Source organism: Arachis hypogaea, chromosome 8 (assembly GCF_003086295.3).
Source record: "Arachis hypogaea cultivar Tifrunner chromosome 8, arahy.Tifrunner.gnm2.J5K5, whole genome shotgun sequence".
NCBI lineage: Eukaryota > Viridiplantae > Streptophyta > Magnoliopsida > Fabales > Fabaceae > Arachis > Arachis hypogaea.
The window spans coordinates 4,560,128-4,576,005 of record NC_092043.1 but is presented as its reverse complement, the minus strand read 5'-3'; the positions used below and the strand labels follow the sequence as shown (position 1 = coordinate 4,576,005).

General features: G+C 37.4%; 1 protein-coding gene across 1 annotated transcript; it reads right to left on the bottom strand.

Moving 5' to 3' along the window:
• Positions 1-799: 799 nt before the first annotated feature.
• LOC112705752 (protein EXORDIUM-like 6) lies at positions 800-1,911 on the bottom strand. Its single transcript, XM_025756692.3, has one exon. The coding sequence runs from the start codon at positions 1,850-1,852 to the stop codon at positions 974-976; it is 879 nt and encodes a 292-aa protein (XP_025612477.1). The 5' UTR covers positions 1,853-1,911; the 3' UTR covers positions 800-973.
• Between the last annotated feature and the right edge of the window lie 13,967 nt (positions 1,912-15,878).

Here is a 15,878-nt window from a genome sequence, read left to right as displayed (position 1 = left end):
GAGTAAATTTATCAATTGAATAAATTAATTTAAGAATTTCACATTTTTTCAAATTCAATTATGATAAAATTTAAAAATATCTGTGTTAATTTGATAGTTACTTATGCAATAAATAAAAAATGATATGTGTATTGATATAATATCTAATAAACATGAATTTAATTTTTAGATGTTAGTTGTATGTAATTATAGATGTTATATATATATGAACTTAGCTTATGAATGTTATGTGTATAAACTTAGTTAGTACAGTATAATTATATATAAATACAAATGAAAACACACAAAAAATAAACAGTTTATTACCATACCTTATCAAAACTAGTGTGATTTTTCATATTAGTTGGCTGACAATAATTTCATCGGATGAGTTTGTCTGTGGTTTAAATTATTCTTCAACTCATTCTTGTAAATTTTCTTAGCCTATCCTAATTGTGCTTCTAATTGAAATAGAATTTTGATTTTTGGCTGAGAGAGTAAATGGCCTTTATGATCCAGATTAACAATAAAAAACCTACAAAATCAAGTTTTTACATTTGTCCGCACTTGCAATGATAATAAATGAATTAAAAGAAATAAAAATTAATTACAATTAAAATTATTTAATGAATATTATTATTACCGTTTTTAATTGTTATTAATTTTTATTGTATTCTTAAATATAACCTTCAAATTATAAAAAAAATATTAAATAATGATTATAAGAAACCTAATAATTAGAAATATGATATTACAATTAATATCATAAATAAGTGAGATTCATAAAAATATAATAAATAGATTTAATATAAAAGTGAGATAAAAAAATAAAATATTATTAAGTTATATAAATAAAATAAATTATAAAAAATTTTTGGGTTTGGTTACCGGTTTTTAACGTATACATAGCATTGGTTAACTACCAATATTAAGTCCACTTATAGAGGCCTAGATAGAGGCATGGGTAGATAATTAATTAATTGAGAGTAGGTAGTTAGAGAGGAGTCCAGCAGGAAGATGTTTTAGGATTCCAAATAGCAGGGAGAAAGAACTTAGTTCCAGAGACGCCTTTGGCATTATAGGCACCGCCAGTGGCAGGGTCAACAGGTAATCTTGCTTGTTGGGCTGATAAGATGTGAGAGCAGACGCTGGTGGCTTCAAGGATGTCGTCTCCACGGGCATCAGCATAGAAGCCATCCCCGTAAGGGTTTGTGACTGCTCCTGCCAAGCCACCGGCGAGCAGCATGACCATGGCATCGGCGCCCACTTCCCCACTGGGCGGTTTCACGGATATTCCTGGCGCTTCAAGGAATGGCCAGGCACATTCGGGGCACTCTTCTTCTGGGTCCCCTACTGCCACGTATGGCTGTTCCTCTATGAGACCGTGCTGGGCGCATGATCCAGCGCACATGTCTTGGACGGTCACACCCTTGGACGCTACGAAGAGAGCCAGCGTGTTTGGCTTTCCACCAGTTGCTTTTGGCATGAGCTTCTTGATGAAATCTTTGATCAACACTTTCCCCAATGAGTAATTTGGGTCGTACTGTTCATTCACCACCTTTACTGTGATCGTGGGGCTTCCTTTGCCACCCCCCGTCTTAGTGTATGCTTGATAGCTCTCCACCACGTGCCACCATGACGACACTTGAGGCTCACCATCTCCACCACTCGGGTTCAGAGAATTCAAAAATGAATGGACAGCTTGCTTTTGTTTTTCCGTAACTGCACCGTACCATAAGATGCCAATGTTCAAGTTTCCGGTCAGCAAACGTCCCCCTCTGTGGGTCAGCGCCACCGTTCCACCCCAAACTGCTACCGGCCCCGCCACCAAAACCAACAACACAACCAAACACGCTATGCGAAACGAGGCCATTTTGCTTCGCTTCTCTTCTTTTCTCTTCTCTTCGCTTGTCTTCTTCCCAACATCTTCCCAAATTTATATATCCTCACACAAATCTACATACAAGCTTCATTTATTTTCTATTTTTTTTCTTTTCTACTTCAATTGCGGCAAATATATTAATTAATAACCTCACATCTAAGCTTAGTAATATAAATTTGGTGGACCTTAATATAGAGAATATGCTGCAGAAGAAACAGTCAAAATACCTTAATCCACTTTAATTTGGCAGGGATGACTGACGAGATCTCCCCGAATAACGCTCAACCCCATTCTTTAAATATCAAACACTTGTGCTTCATCAATACCCTAAATCTTCCCCATCTATCTAATGATTAATTAAGTAAAGAAGTCTTTTTTAACTCTCTAGCTAACACAAATATGAATCAATAATGTTTGAGAGACCCAAAAAAAAAAAACTAGAATTTATTTTATTTAATTTTGTTAATTATGTTATAATTAATAAATACTAAATATGATAAATGTAGATTTTTTTTTCTTCTTAATATTATCGAATGTGGTTACAATCTAATATTATGGTTGGTTCAAAATTTAGGAGATGAATTGAGCTCAAAACTGTCCAAACTTTTTAATTTTAACATTATTTATTTTATTCAATAACATTTAACCTTCAAATTACTTTTAAACGGGCCTTATTATTTTAGGGCATTATTTATATAAAGATGACAAAATATTTTTTTAATTTATTTATTTGACCACAGTTAAAAATGTGCTCTAAAAAATGTAAATTACTAATAAATGTATAAATTTTGAATACAATTAAAATCTAAGATAAAAAATAATTATATTAATTATTCTAACTAATATTAATTTAAAACGACACTGAATTTTTTAAATTAATACAAAATAATTTTTTCTAGAATCTCAACTTCACAGTATATTTTATTCAAAGGATTTAAAAATAAACAACAATTACAAGACTAAAAATAAAACAATTACTAATAAAAATTAGTAGATTAAAATATAAATCTTCAAAAAGCAAAGAAAAATTATAAAAATTATAAATATAAATTTAACTCGTAAAAAATTATTAAATTTTCAAAAAAAATATCAAAATAATAATGAAATGAAAATAACAAAATAATATTATAAAATTTATAAAAAATAAAATAATTTTTTAAAAAATTTAAATTTTAAACATATTAAAAAATTAGTATCAAAGCCAAATTAACGATTTTAAGAATATAGCAATACTTTTTAATAATGATAACATTTTTAATCTATACCAAGTGTCATAAAATCTAATACATGACAATCTATTCTATCGACAAGACGATTTAGATATCTTTAATTTGCTTTAAGTATGCACCATCGTTTTATTGTTGGTATTAATGTTATGAATGATACTAATGTAAAATCTATACTACAGTTAAATATTGATGTAAATACTTATTACCTGAAACATGAAAAAGTCTTATTGTACAATGTATAAGATTGTCCCATACTCTACTTTCTAGAGGCCTAATAATTTTATTATTTTTTTAGTCCATGTTAACAAATTTCACTTAAATGTGAAAAGCTGCTTACATAAATGTTGTTAAACTGTTATATACAATCCAAAAAGAATTAAAACTTCAATAAATATGGTTTATATTGTAATCACACAAATAATGAGTGAAAGATTAGGATTTAGTGGGAGTACATACTCCGTACTCTATATAATTTTAAAAATCGAAGATGAGCGGTGGAGTGAGCGGGGAAGAGACTTTGAGGGTGAAATACGGTGAGGCAACCGATAATGTCAGCGGAAGAAATAAAGGGGAGAGCGGGGGAGGACTTGCATCAGGGGAAAAGGAGGATCATATTCCGGGAGGGGTTTCTAAGCCTTTGAAGGTTTCTTTCAGGGACAAAGTTGTGGGTTCCAAGATTGCTAAAACTTTTTCACTCGTTGAAACTTTGTTGGGAGATAATATTGCGGTAGTTTCTGGGAAGCAAGGAGATCTCTTGACACCGAGTGTCACGTTTACCCAAGAAGCTAAGAATTGTTTGGCAGAACTTTATAAGGATGCTATAGTGATTAAGGTACTAGGTAAACATTATAGCTACACTGCATTGTCTCATAAACTCCGAATGGTATGGCGGATTAAGGGAGGTTTTGATTTATTGGACGTGGGATTTGACTACTTTCTTGTGAAGTTTGATGTGGTTGAAGAGCGAGAAAAATCTTAGGAGGTCCATGGATGATCGAGGGAAATTATGTGGCTGTGAAGCCTTGGGATCAAGAGTTTAGATCAAGTGAAAACTGTTTTGGAGCAACTTTAGTGTGGATTAGAATTTTTGGATTACCAATTTGGTGCTACCAAGAAGATGCAATGCTCCGTGTTGTGGCTGCAGTTGGCATTCCCGTTAAGGTTGATTTGACAACAAAATTAGCTGAAAGAGGACGATATGCTCGAGCTCGTGTTCAGATAGATTTAGGATTGCCAGTGACTAAGAAGATTCTTGTTGAAGGTGTTGAATATGAGGTTGAATATGAAAGTGTTCACCTTATTTGTGGCTCCTGTCTCAAGTTTGGTCATGATATGAAGGTGTGTGGTGCACGAAATTGCAATCACACTTTTGCAATCCGCACAACTATACCTTATGTGAGTAAGGGTCGATCCCACGGAGATTGTTTGTATGAAACAAGCTATGGTTATCTTATTAATCTTAGTCAGGATGCCAATAAGGTTCTTTGAATTTAATTGTAAAAAGTGAAAGTGTTTGGAATAAGTAATTGTTATTCAATAATGGAGAATATATTGGAGTTTTGGAGATGCTTTGTCTTCTAAATTCCTGTAACATAATACTTTCTCACTTTCATAAATGTAAGGCTCATTCCATGGCAAGCTGTATGTAGGGTGTCACTGTTGTTAATGGCTACCTCCCATCCTCTTAGTGAAAATAGTCCAAATGCTCTATCACAGCACGGCTAATCATCTGTTGGTTCTCGATCATGTTGGAATAGGATCCATTGATCCTTTTGCGTCTGTCACTACGCCCAACACTCACGAGTTTGAAACTCATCACAGTCATCCAATCCCAGAATCCTACTCGGAATACCACAGACAAGGTTTAGACTTTCCGGATCCTCATGAATGTCGCCAACAATTCTAGCTTATACCACGAAGATTCTGATTGAGGAATCTAAGAGATACTCATTCAATCTAATGTAGAATGGAGGTGGTTGTCAGGCACACGTTCATGGATTGAGGAAGGTGATGAGTGTCACGGATCATCACCTTCTTCATAGTGAAGCGCAAATGAACATCTTAGATAGGAACAAGCATGTTTGAATGGAAAACAGAAATAATTGCATTAATTCATCGAGACGTTGCAGAGCTCCTCACCCCCAACAATGGAGTTTAGAGACTCATGCCGTCAAAGAGTATAAAATTCAGATCTAAAAATGTCATGAGATACAAAATAAATCTCTAAAAGTTTGTTTAAATACTAAACTAGTAACCTAGGTTTACAGAAAATGAGTAAACTAGGATGGACAGTGCAGAAATCCACTTCTGGGACCCACTTGGTGTGTGCTGGGGCTGAGACTTAAGCTTCTCACATGCCTGGGCTGTTTCTGGAGTTGAACGCCAGGTTGTAACCTGTTTCTGACGTTGAACTCCAACTTGCAACCTGTTTCTGGCGCTGAATGCCAAACTGCAACATGGAACTGGCGTTGAACGCCAGTTTACATCGTCTATCTTCGCGCAAAGTATGGACTATTATATATTGCTAGAAATCCCTGGATGTCTATTTTCCAACTCAATTGAGAGCGCACCAATTGGACTCCTGTAGCTCCAAAAAATTCATTCCGAGTGCAGGGAGGTCAGAATCCAACAGCATTCGCAGTCCTTTTTCAGCCTGAATAAGATTTTTGCTCAGCTCCCTCAATTTCAGCCAGAAATTACCTGAAATCGTAGAAAAACACACAAAATCATAGTAAAGTCCAGAAATATGAATTTTGCCTAAAAACTAATAAAATTATACTAAAAACTAACAAAAACATACTAAATTCTACATGAAATTACCCCCAAAAAGTGTATAAAATATCCGCTCATCACAACACCAAACTTAAACTGTTGCTTGTCCTCAAGCAACTAGATAAATAAAATAGGATAAAAAGAAATCAAGAAGTAATAATATCTCAGAGTTTTAAGTGAAGCTCAGATTCTAATTAGATGAGCGGGACTAGTAGCTTTTTGCTTCCGAACAGTTTTGGCATCTCACTTTATCCTTTGAAATTCAGAATGATTGGCATCCATAGGAACTCAGGATTCAGATAGTATTATTGATTCTCCTAGTTTAGTATGTTGATTCTTGAACACAGCTACTTTATGAGTCTTGGCCGTGGCCCTAAGCACTTTGTTTTCCAATATTACCACCGGATACATAAATGCCACAGACACATAACTGGGTGAACCTTTTCAGATTGTGACTTAACTTTGCTAAAGTCCCTAATTAGAGGTGTTCAGAGTTCTTAAGCACACTCTTTTGCCTTGGATCACGACTTTAACCACTCAGTCTCAAGCTTTTCACTTGGACCTGCATGCCACAAGCACATGGTTAGGGACAGCTTAATTTAGCCGCTTAGGCCTGGATTTATTTCCTTTGGCCCTCCTATCCATTGATGCTCAAAGCCTTGGATCCTTTTCACCCTTGCCTTTTGGTTTAAAGGGCTATTGGCTTTTTCTTTTTCTTTATCCAATGATTCCTTGTTTTTTTTCACTGCTTTTTCTTGCTTCAAGAATCAATTTCATGATTTTTCAGATCATCAATAATATTTCTCTTGTTCATCATTCTTTCAGGAGCCAACAATTTTAACATTCATGAAATTCAATATAAAAAATATGCAATGTTCAAGCATTCATTCAGAAGACAAAAAGTATTGCCACCACATCTAAGTAATTAGAATTTTTCTTATTAAGAACTCGAAAAAATATTGCCTCTTTATTCTAAAAATCTACTATTCATGTTTAATGATGATGAGAAAAATAAATTATAGCTTAATTGGAAATAAAATCAAAATAGATAACTAATTACTACTACTCCTATATAACTTCTAAGGTAAATTCCTATAAGAACAACTATCATAGAATTAAAGCTAAGATTAGGACTCAACAACCTTTATTTGAGAACTAGATGTTCCTCTAGTCTGTGGGGTGCTTGGTCCTTCAAGAGATAGTTTTTGACGCTTCAGTTCCTTTAAGTCACGCCTTTGCTCTTCTTGTTCCCTAAGCAATTTGCAAAGCATGCTATTTTGATTATTTTGTTCTTCCTTTATTTGGTCCATAGCTTCTTGCAACTTGGTAACAGATGCTTCAAGATGCTCCCAGTATTCAATTTGAGGGATTTCCGGGAGGAATTCCTATGCTCTCCTCTTGATGGGGTCATCCTGCATTTGTTGTTTTTCCATTGATATTTTGGTGATTGGTCGCTCAACTGAGATATACTCAGTTATTCCCATCTTCACTCCAGCATCTTTACAGAGCATAGAAATTAAGCTTGGATAAGCCAATTTGGCATCTTTGGAGTTCTTGTTTGCGATTATGTAAAGTTCACATGAAATCAGTTGATGAACTTCCACTTCTCTTCCCAACATAATGCAATGGATCATCACTACTCTTTTAACTGTGACTTCAGAACGGTTGCTAGTGGGCAATATAGAACGCCCAATGAAGTCCAGCCAGCCTCTGGCGACTGGTTTGAGATCTTCTTTCTTGAGTTGATTTGGGACGCCCTTGGTGCTGGTGGTCCACCTGGCTCCAGGAATGCATATATCCTCTAGAATCTTGTCCAGGCCCTTATTTGTTCTCATCATTCTCCTATTAAAGGAGTCTGGGTCATCTTTCAGCTGAGGTAGCTTAAAGATCTCCCTGATTTTGTCAGGGTGAATGTGAACAATCTTTCCTCTAACCAAGGTCCGATAGTCATAGAGGGCAGTTCCAGATATTCTCTGCCTGTCTGTTTGCCACAGATTAGCGTAGAATTCCTAAACCATGTTTCTTTCCACCTTTGTTTCAGATTAGCTAGGACTTCCTAGTTCCTATTTCGAATTTGCTCTTGAATCTCCGGATATTCGTCTTCTTTCAGATCGAATCTAACTTCCGGGATCACTGACCTTAGACCCATTATTTTGTAGTAATGGTCTGAATGTTCTTTGGTTTAGAACTTCCCTTGATTCTAAAGTGGTCTTGGAAATACTCTCTTTCTTGCCTCTTGGAGTGGGTTGTTTTCCTTTAGGAGCCATGATCTTAGTGAATATGGTTTAGTGATCACGGATAAACACACCAAACTTAGAGGTTTGCTTGTCCTCAAGCAAAAGAAAGGAAAGAAGAGGGATAGAAGGAGAGCTAGTATCAAATGGTGGATGAGAGGAGGGTGGCCGAATGTGGATTTAAAGGGAGGGGGTGGGTTTTCGAAAATTTTGAAGAAAGATAAGATAGAAGATATGATTTATAAAAGATAAATATGATAAGAAAAAGATATAATTTAAAATTAAAAAGTTGTGAATGATATTTTAAAAAAGATAAATCTGAATTTTTATTTTGAAAAAGATTTTAAAAGATAATTGAGTTTTTTTTTTTAAATTGAAAAGGAGTTAGATGGGATTTGAAAAGGATTTGTGTTTATGAATTAAAATACATTTGATATTTTTGAAAAAGGGATTTTAGAAATTAGGATTAAAATTTTTGGAATTGAAGGATGAGAGTTTGTAACATGTTTATGCAAGAAATCATGAATTGGAATATAAAAATTTTGAAAAATGTGAATTAAAAACGACATTACCTCCTCCCCACAATCCTGGTGTTAAATGCCTAAACGCTGCATGTTTTGGGCGTTTAACGCCCATTTGCAGCTTCTCCTGGGTGTTCAACGCCCAGCTATTGCTTCTAGCTGGCATTAAACGCCAGAAACTTCTTTGTCTCTGGGCGTTTTTCTGAACACCCAGGACGCTATAAATCTGGCGTTGAACGCCCAGAAGGTGCTTCTTTCTGGCGTTCAACACCCAGAAGATGCTTCTTTCTGGCGTTTAATGCCCAGATGGCTATCCTTACTGGCGTTGAACACCCAGTAAGTGCTTCTTTTGGGCGTTCAGCGCCCAAAACAGCTTTTACTGGCTTTTTTTCGCACCAGTGAGCTTTTTTTGCTGTTTAATCCTCTAAATCCTTCTGTAATTCTGTGAACTCAAGCAATTGCTATTTTACCTTGAAGATAATTGACATAAACCTGTAAAAATCAATTAATTGACAAATAAGCTTTGTAAATGGCTGGGTTGCCTCCCAGCAAGCACTTCTTTATTATCTTTAGTTGGACTAATACTGAGCTTTAATCAAGTCTTAGTTTTGAGCATTCTTGCTCAAAATTGTTTTCAAGATAATGTTTAACTCTCTGTCCATTAACAATGAACTTTTTGTTAGAATCATTATCCAGAAGCTCCACGTATCCATATGGTGATACACTTGTAATCACATATGGACCTCTCCACCGGGACTTCAATTTTCCGGGGAATAACCTGAGCCTAGAACTAAACAGCAGAACTTTCTGCCCTGACTCAAAGACTTTGGATGACAGTTTCTTATCATGCCATCTTTTTGCCTTCTCTTTGTAAATTTTTGCATTTTCGAAAGCATTGAGTCTGAATTCCTCTAGCTCATTTAACTGGAGCAATCGTTTTTCTCCAGCTAGCTTGGCATCAAGGTTTAGGAATCTGGTTGCCCAATAGGCCTTATGTTCTAGTTCCACTGGCAAGTGACAGGCTTTTCCATACACCAGCTGGTATGGAGAAGTTCCTATAGGTGTCTTGAATGCTGTTCTGTATGCCCACAGAGCATTATCCAAGCTTCTTGCCCAATCCCTTCTACGGTTAATCACAGTCTGTTCCAGGATTCTTTTAAGTTCTCTATTAGAAACTTCAGCTTGCCCATTTGTCTGTGGATGATATGGAGTAGCTACCCTGTGGCTAACTCCATATCGAACCAACGCAGAGTAAAGCTGTTTATTGCAGAAATGAGTACCCCATCACTGATTAGTACTCTAGGGATACCAAATCTGCTGAAGATGTATTTCTGGAGGAATTTCAGCACTGTCTTAGTATCATTAGTGGGTATTGCAATAGCTTCCACCCATTTGGGTAAATAATCCACTGCCACCAGAATATAAGTGTTTGAGTATGATGGTGAGAAAGGTCCCATGAAGTCAATACCCCATACATCAAACAACTCAATTTCTAAGATCTCTTGTTGAGGCATGGCATAACTGTGAGGCAGATTGCCAGATCTTTGGCAACTGTCACAATTAAGTACAAACACTCGGGAGTCTTTATAGAGAGTAGGCCAGTAGAAGCCACATTGGAGTACTCTTGTAGCTGTTCACTCACATCCAAAATGTCCTCCATATTGTGATCCATGGCAGTGCCAGAGGATCTTCTGTGCTTCTTCTTTAGGCACACATCTACGAATTACTTCGTCTGCATATCTCTTGAAGAGATATGGTTCATTCCAAAGACAGTACTTTGTATCTGATGCGTGAGCATCTTATCTATCTTTTCCTAGTGAATTTGCATCTAAATTGTTGAGTTTAATTTAGAATTAATTATATTTTAGCCACTATGGATGCTATTTTGAGTTTTGTGCAATTTTATTCATTTTAGGTAGCATTCGGATGGATTTGATAAAGTTTCTGTAGAGAAAAAGAAGAAACCAAAGGGATGACCAGCGAAGACCGACGCAAACGCATGGCTCACGCGACCACGTGGAATGGAGAAATCGCAATGACGCGATCGCGTGCCTGACGCGAACGCGTGGACTGGAATCTTCACAAATGACGCGAGCGCGTGGACGACGCAGACGCGTCACATACGCGATTTGCAATAATTCAGAAAACGCTGGATACGAATTTTGGGCTATTTTGACCCACTTTCCAGTCCAGAAAACACAGATTAGAAGCTGCAGAATGGACAAAGCAAGTGGTCCCCACCCTCAACTGAAAATTTGTTAATTAATTCGAATTTAAATTCAAATCTTATCTTTTAGGAAAAGATTTTATTTTTATTTTTAGATAATTAGATTTTAAATTAATTAGGATTAGTTATAAAAAGGGGAGACTTCTCTTCTATTAGGTACATCACAATACATTACATTAGAGGGATTCCATTAGGGAATTCTATACAAATTTACATTCTACATTCCATGAGCAACTAAATCCTCCATTGTTAAGGTTAAGAGCTCTGTCTATTTGTATGGATTGATTTTATTACTTTTTCTATTTTAATTTATGTTTTGGATTTATATTTAAGAATTATTTTCGCTCTTTATCTTATGAATTTGGGTGGAACGGAAGTATGACCCTCTTTCTATTTGAGTTCTTTCTATTTGAATCTAAGAGATACTCATTCAATCTAATATAGAACGGAGGTGGTTGTCATGCACACGTTCATGGATTGAGGAAGGTGATGAGTGTCACAGATCATCACCTTCTTCATAGTGAAGCGCGAATGAACATCTTAGATAGGAACAAGCATGTTTAAATGGAAAACAGAAATAATTACATTAATTCATCGAGACACTGCAGAGCTCCTCACCCCCAACAATGGAGTTTAGAGACTCATGCCGTCAAAGAATATAAAATTCAGATATAAAAATGTCATGAGATACAAAATAAATCTCTAAAAGTTGTTTAAATACTAAACTAGTAACCTAGGTTTACAGAAAATGAGTAAACTAGGATGGACAGTGCAGAAATTCACTTCTAGGGCCCACTTGGTGAGTGCTGGGGCTGAGACTTAAGCTTCTCATGTGCCTGGGCTGTTTCTGGAGTTGAACGCCAGGTTGTAACCTGTTTTTGGCGTTGAACTCCAACTTGCAACCTGTTTCTGGCGCTGAACGCCAGACTGCAACATGGAACTGGCGTTGAACGCCAGTTTACGTCATCTATCTTCGCGCAAAGTATAGACTATTATATATTGCTGGAAAGCCCTGGATGTCTATTTTTCAACCCAATTGAGAGCGCGCCAATTGGACTCCTGTATCTCCAAGAAATCCATTCCGAGTACATGGAGGTCAGAATCCAACAGCATTCGCAGTCCTTTTTCAGCCTGAATCAGATTTTTGCTCAGCTCCCTCAATTTCAGCCAGAAATTACCTGAAATCACAGAAAAAAACACAAACTCATAGTAAAGTCTAGAAATATGAATTTTGCCTAAAAACTAATAAAATTATACTAAAAACTAATTAAAACATACTAAATTCTACATGAAATTACCCCCCAAAAGCGTATAAAATATCCACTCATCAGTGTGCGAGATTGATAGCAATGCGGGAGGAGGAACTAATGCCAAGGTGGTCGGTGATGTAGTAAAGTAGCCAGAAAGCTCAAATTCAAAAAATCCAGTACATGTGGAAAAGGCAAGTTTTAATTTTGGCAAGCATCTTGGAGATGAGACTGTAAATGTTGCTGTCTCGGATTTGGTGGAGAGTGATTTGCATGCTGTTCATGTAGACCATGCACAACATGAGGATTTGGAAGGCCGGACTTAAGTGATTAGAAAAGGAAAGTATAAAATGGGTCAAAAGCCTTCTCCTAGCACCCATCAGGTTCAACCAAAAGCAAAGAAGACTCCTAACAAGGCTACCGATACTTGGACAAGGCCTAATCACCAACGTACAACACATGCTACTAGATCCAAAGAAAATTAAGCAGGGGCATCAATATTGGAAAACTGGTTAGTGTGCCTTCTTCAGGGACCCGAGACAATGTTCATCATCAACAGCAAGGTGAGACAACAAATGGCACTGTGCGAAAGCATCCTCGTCCAAACTCTTTGCAGAATTCACCAATAGATAAGGATAGAGCATTGATAGCGGGTGTGGTGCATGTTTCGACGGAGAAAATTGGATTGCAACTTGAGAGTCCATTAAAGGCAGGATCGTCGAAGACAGGGACATCATGTTGAGTCTCGGGTTTGTTATTGGAGCTCCCTTTTTGTTGTTTTTTATGGATAGTTTCAATATCATAGCCTGGAATGTGAGAGGTGCGTCTAACAAGATGGCCCGTGTGCATTGCAAAAATTTGGTGAGAATATATAAACCATATTTCTTCTTTCTCTTTGAGACTCATACCATGTTTAATAATTTGAAGAATTTTTGGGATAAGTTGGGTTTTCATTGTGTTGGTATTGAGGAAGCAGTAGGACACAGGGGTGGCATTTGGTTTCTATCTTCTATTGCTAATGCTTCTTGTGTGGTTCTTGACCAAATTGACCAATGTATCACAGTAAAAGTGAGTGTGGGTAACTTAGTTTGGCTTTGTAGTGCAGTATATGGGAGTCCTCAATTCGAAAAAAGAAGTATGCTTTGGGATCATTTGCGTGCTATTAATTCAGGCCATAATAGACGGTGGATGGCCATTGGTGATTTTAATGAGATTGTGGCACCAGACGAGAGTACAGGTGCTTATTTTTTTTTTCACAGAGCTAGTCTATTAGCTACTACTCTAGATGACTGTGAGCTCTTTGATCTTAAAATGACTGGTAGGAGATATACTTGGTATAGAGCAGTTCAGGCTGGCAGGGACTTGGCTAAAAGTTGGATAGAGCTCTAGTTAATGAGGCGTAGATGACAATGTTTCCTGAGGGTTATTCTGAAATTCTTAGCAGGCTTCATTCTGATCATTATCCTATTTTAGTTCATTGTCATGGTGGCCCCAGAGTGAAAGGTTCCCGTCCTTTTAGGTTCCAAGCTGCGTGGGCAACACATCCTTCTTATAAACATGTTATTAGTAAGGCTTGGAATCAAGAGTTTAGAGGCGTTACTGAAAGGCTTAAGATGGTTTAACAGGCTTCTTTGGACTTTAACTCAAAGATTTTTGGAAATATTTTTGTGCAAAAAAGTAAGCTGAAATATCAAATTGATCAGATTCAACGATGTTTGGAGGTTACCGATGTGTTATCTCTGAGAATTAAAGAAGCTGAACTGAGGGAAGATTACAATAGGCTTTTATTACAAGAAGAACTTTTTTGGTACCAGAAATCTAGAGAGCAGTGGGTCAAGTATGGGGATAGAAACGCTAAATTCTTTCATCTTCAGACTTTGGTGCGTAGAAACCATAATAGAGTACATGGATTATATGTTAGAGATGGGTCTTGGTCTACTAATCCAAATATCCTTCAAGAAGAAGCCCTCTCTTTTTACAAGAATCTCTTTGGTACAACGGAAGAGGTTGAGGTTGATTGTTTAGGGGATGTTTCGATGCCCACTCTAAGCACTGAGGCTTGTGCTAGGTTAACTGACCCTGTCTCTTTTGCGGAAGTCAAGTCAGCAGTATTCAGTATGAGCTCTTTTAAGGCTCCTGGTTCAGATGGCTTTCAAGCTTATTTTTTTAAAGAATATTGGGAGATAGTAGGCACTGAGATTTGGAATATTGTCCGGAGCGCTTTTTTGGGAGAGTACTTAAATCCTAGCATCATGGAAACTTTGATTGTGCTTATTCCTGTGGAGTCACAAAAACAACTACAAAAATCAAAGCAAACTCAAAAATAGCATTAAAAACAGCACACCTTGGAGGAGGAGCTTACTTGCGTTTAAACGCTAGTAAGGGTAGCAGAATGGGCGTTAAACGCCCAGTCTGGCACCATTTTGGCCGTTTAACGGCAGAAAAGGGCACCAAGTTGGCGTTCAACGCCATAAAGGAAAGAAAAGCTGGCATTAAATGACAGAAAGGGAAGAAAAGCTGACGTTAAATGCCAGAAAGGGAAGAAAAGCTTGTGTTAAACGCTAGAAATAGGCAGCAACCTGGCGTTTAACGCCAGGATTAGCACTCAAAGAGCGTTTACACACCAGAATGGTGCAGGAATGAAAAATCCTTGACACCTTAGGATCTGTGGACCCCACAGGATCCCTACCTACCTCAACTTACTCTCTCTCTCTTCTTCACACATTCCAATAACACCCTTCCCCAAATATTCTTCACCAATCACCTCCATCCACTCTTCCCCAAAAACCCCACCTACCTCAACATTCAAATTCACATCCTTTCCCTCCCAAACCCAACCCTAATACACGAACCCTACCCTCTCTTCCACTCCTATATAAACCCCTCATCACTCCTTCATTTTCACACCTCATATACACTTTTTCCCTCCTTGGCCGAACCTTTCTTCACCCTCCATCTCCTTCATTTCTTCTTCTTCTCCGTCCCTTCTTTCTTCTTTTGCTCAAGGACGAGCAAACTTTTTAAGTTTGGTGTGGTAAAAGCGTTGCTTTTTGTTTTTCCATAACCATTTATGGCACCTAAGGCCGGAGAAACCTCTAGAAAGAGGAAAGGGAAGGCAAAAGCTTCCACCTCCGAGTCATGGGAGATGGAGAGATTCATCTCAAATGTCCATCAAGACCACTTCTATGAAGTTGTGGCCAAGAAGAAGGCGATCCCTGAGGTCCCTTTCATGCTCAAAAGGAATGAGTATCCGGAGATCCGACATGAGATTCGTAAAAGAAGTTGAGAAGTTCTCACCAACCCCATTCAACAAGTAGGAATCTTAATAGTTCAAGAGTTCTATGCTAATGCATGGATCACCAAGAACCATGATCAAAGTGTGAACCCAAACCCAAAGAATTGGCTTACAATGGGTCGAGGAAAATACTTAGATTTCAGTCTGGAAAATGTAAGGTTGGCATTCAACTTGCCAATGATGCAAGGAGATGCACGCCCCTACACTAGAAGGGTCAACTTTGATCAAAGGTTGGACCAAGTCCTCATGGACATATGTGTGGAAGGAGCTCAGTGGAAAAGAGACTCCAAAGGCAAGCCGGTTCAATTGAAAAGGCATGACCTTAAACCCGTGGCTAGAGGATGGTTGGAATTCATCCAACGCTCCATCATTCCTACTAGCAACCGATCCGAAGTGACTGTAGATCGGGCTATCATGATCCATAGCATCATGATTGGAGAGGAAGTAGAAGTTCATGAGGACATATCTCTAGAACTCTACAAGGTGGCTGAC

Coding starts and splice junctions, on each gene's coding strand:
- LOC112705752 (XM_025756692.3), bottom strand. CDS start 1,852: ATGGCCTCGTTTCGCATAGCGTGTTTGGTTGTGTTGTTGGTTTTGGTG.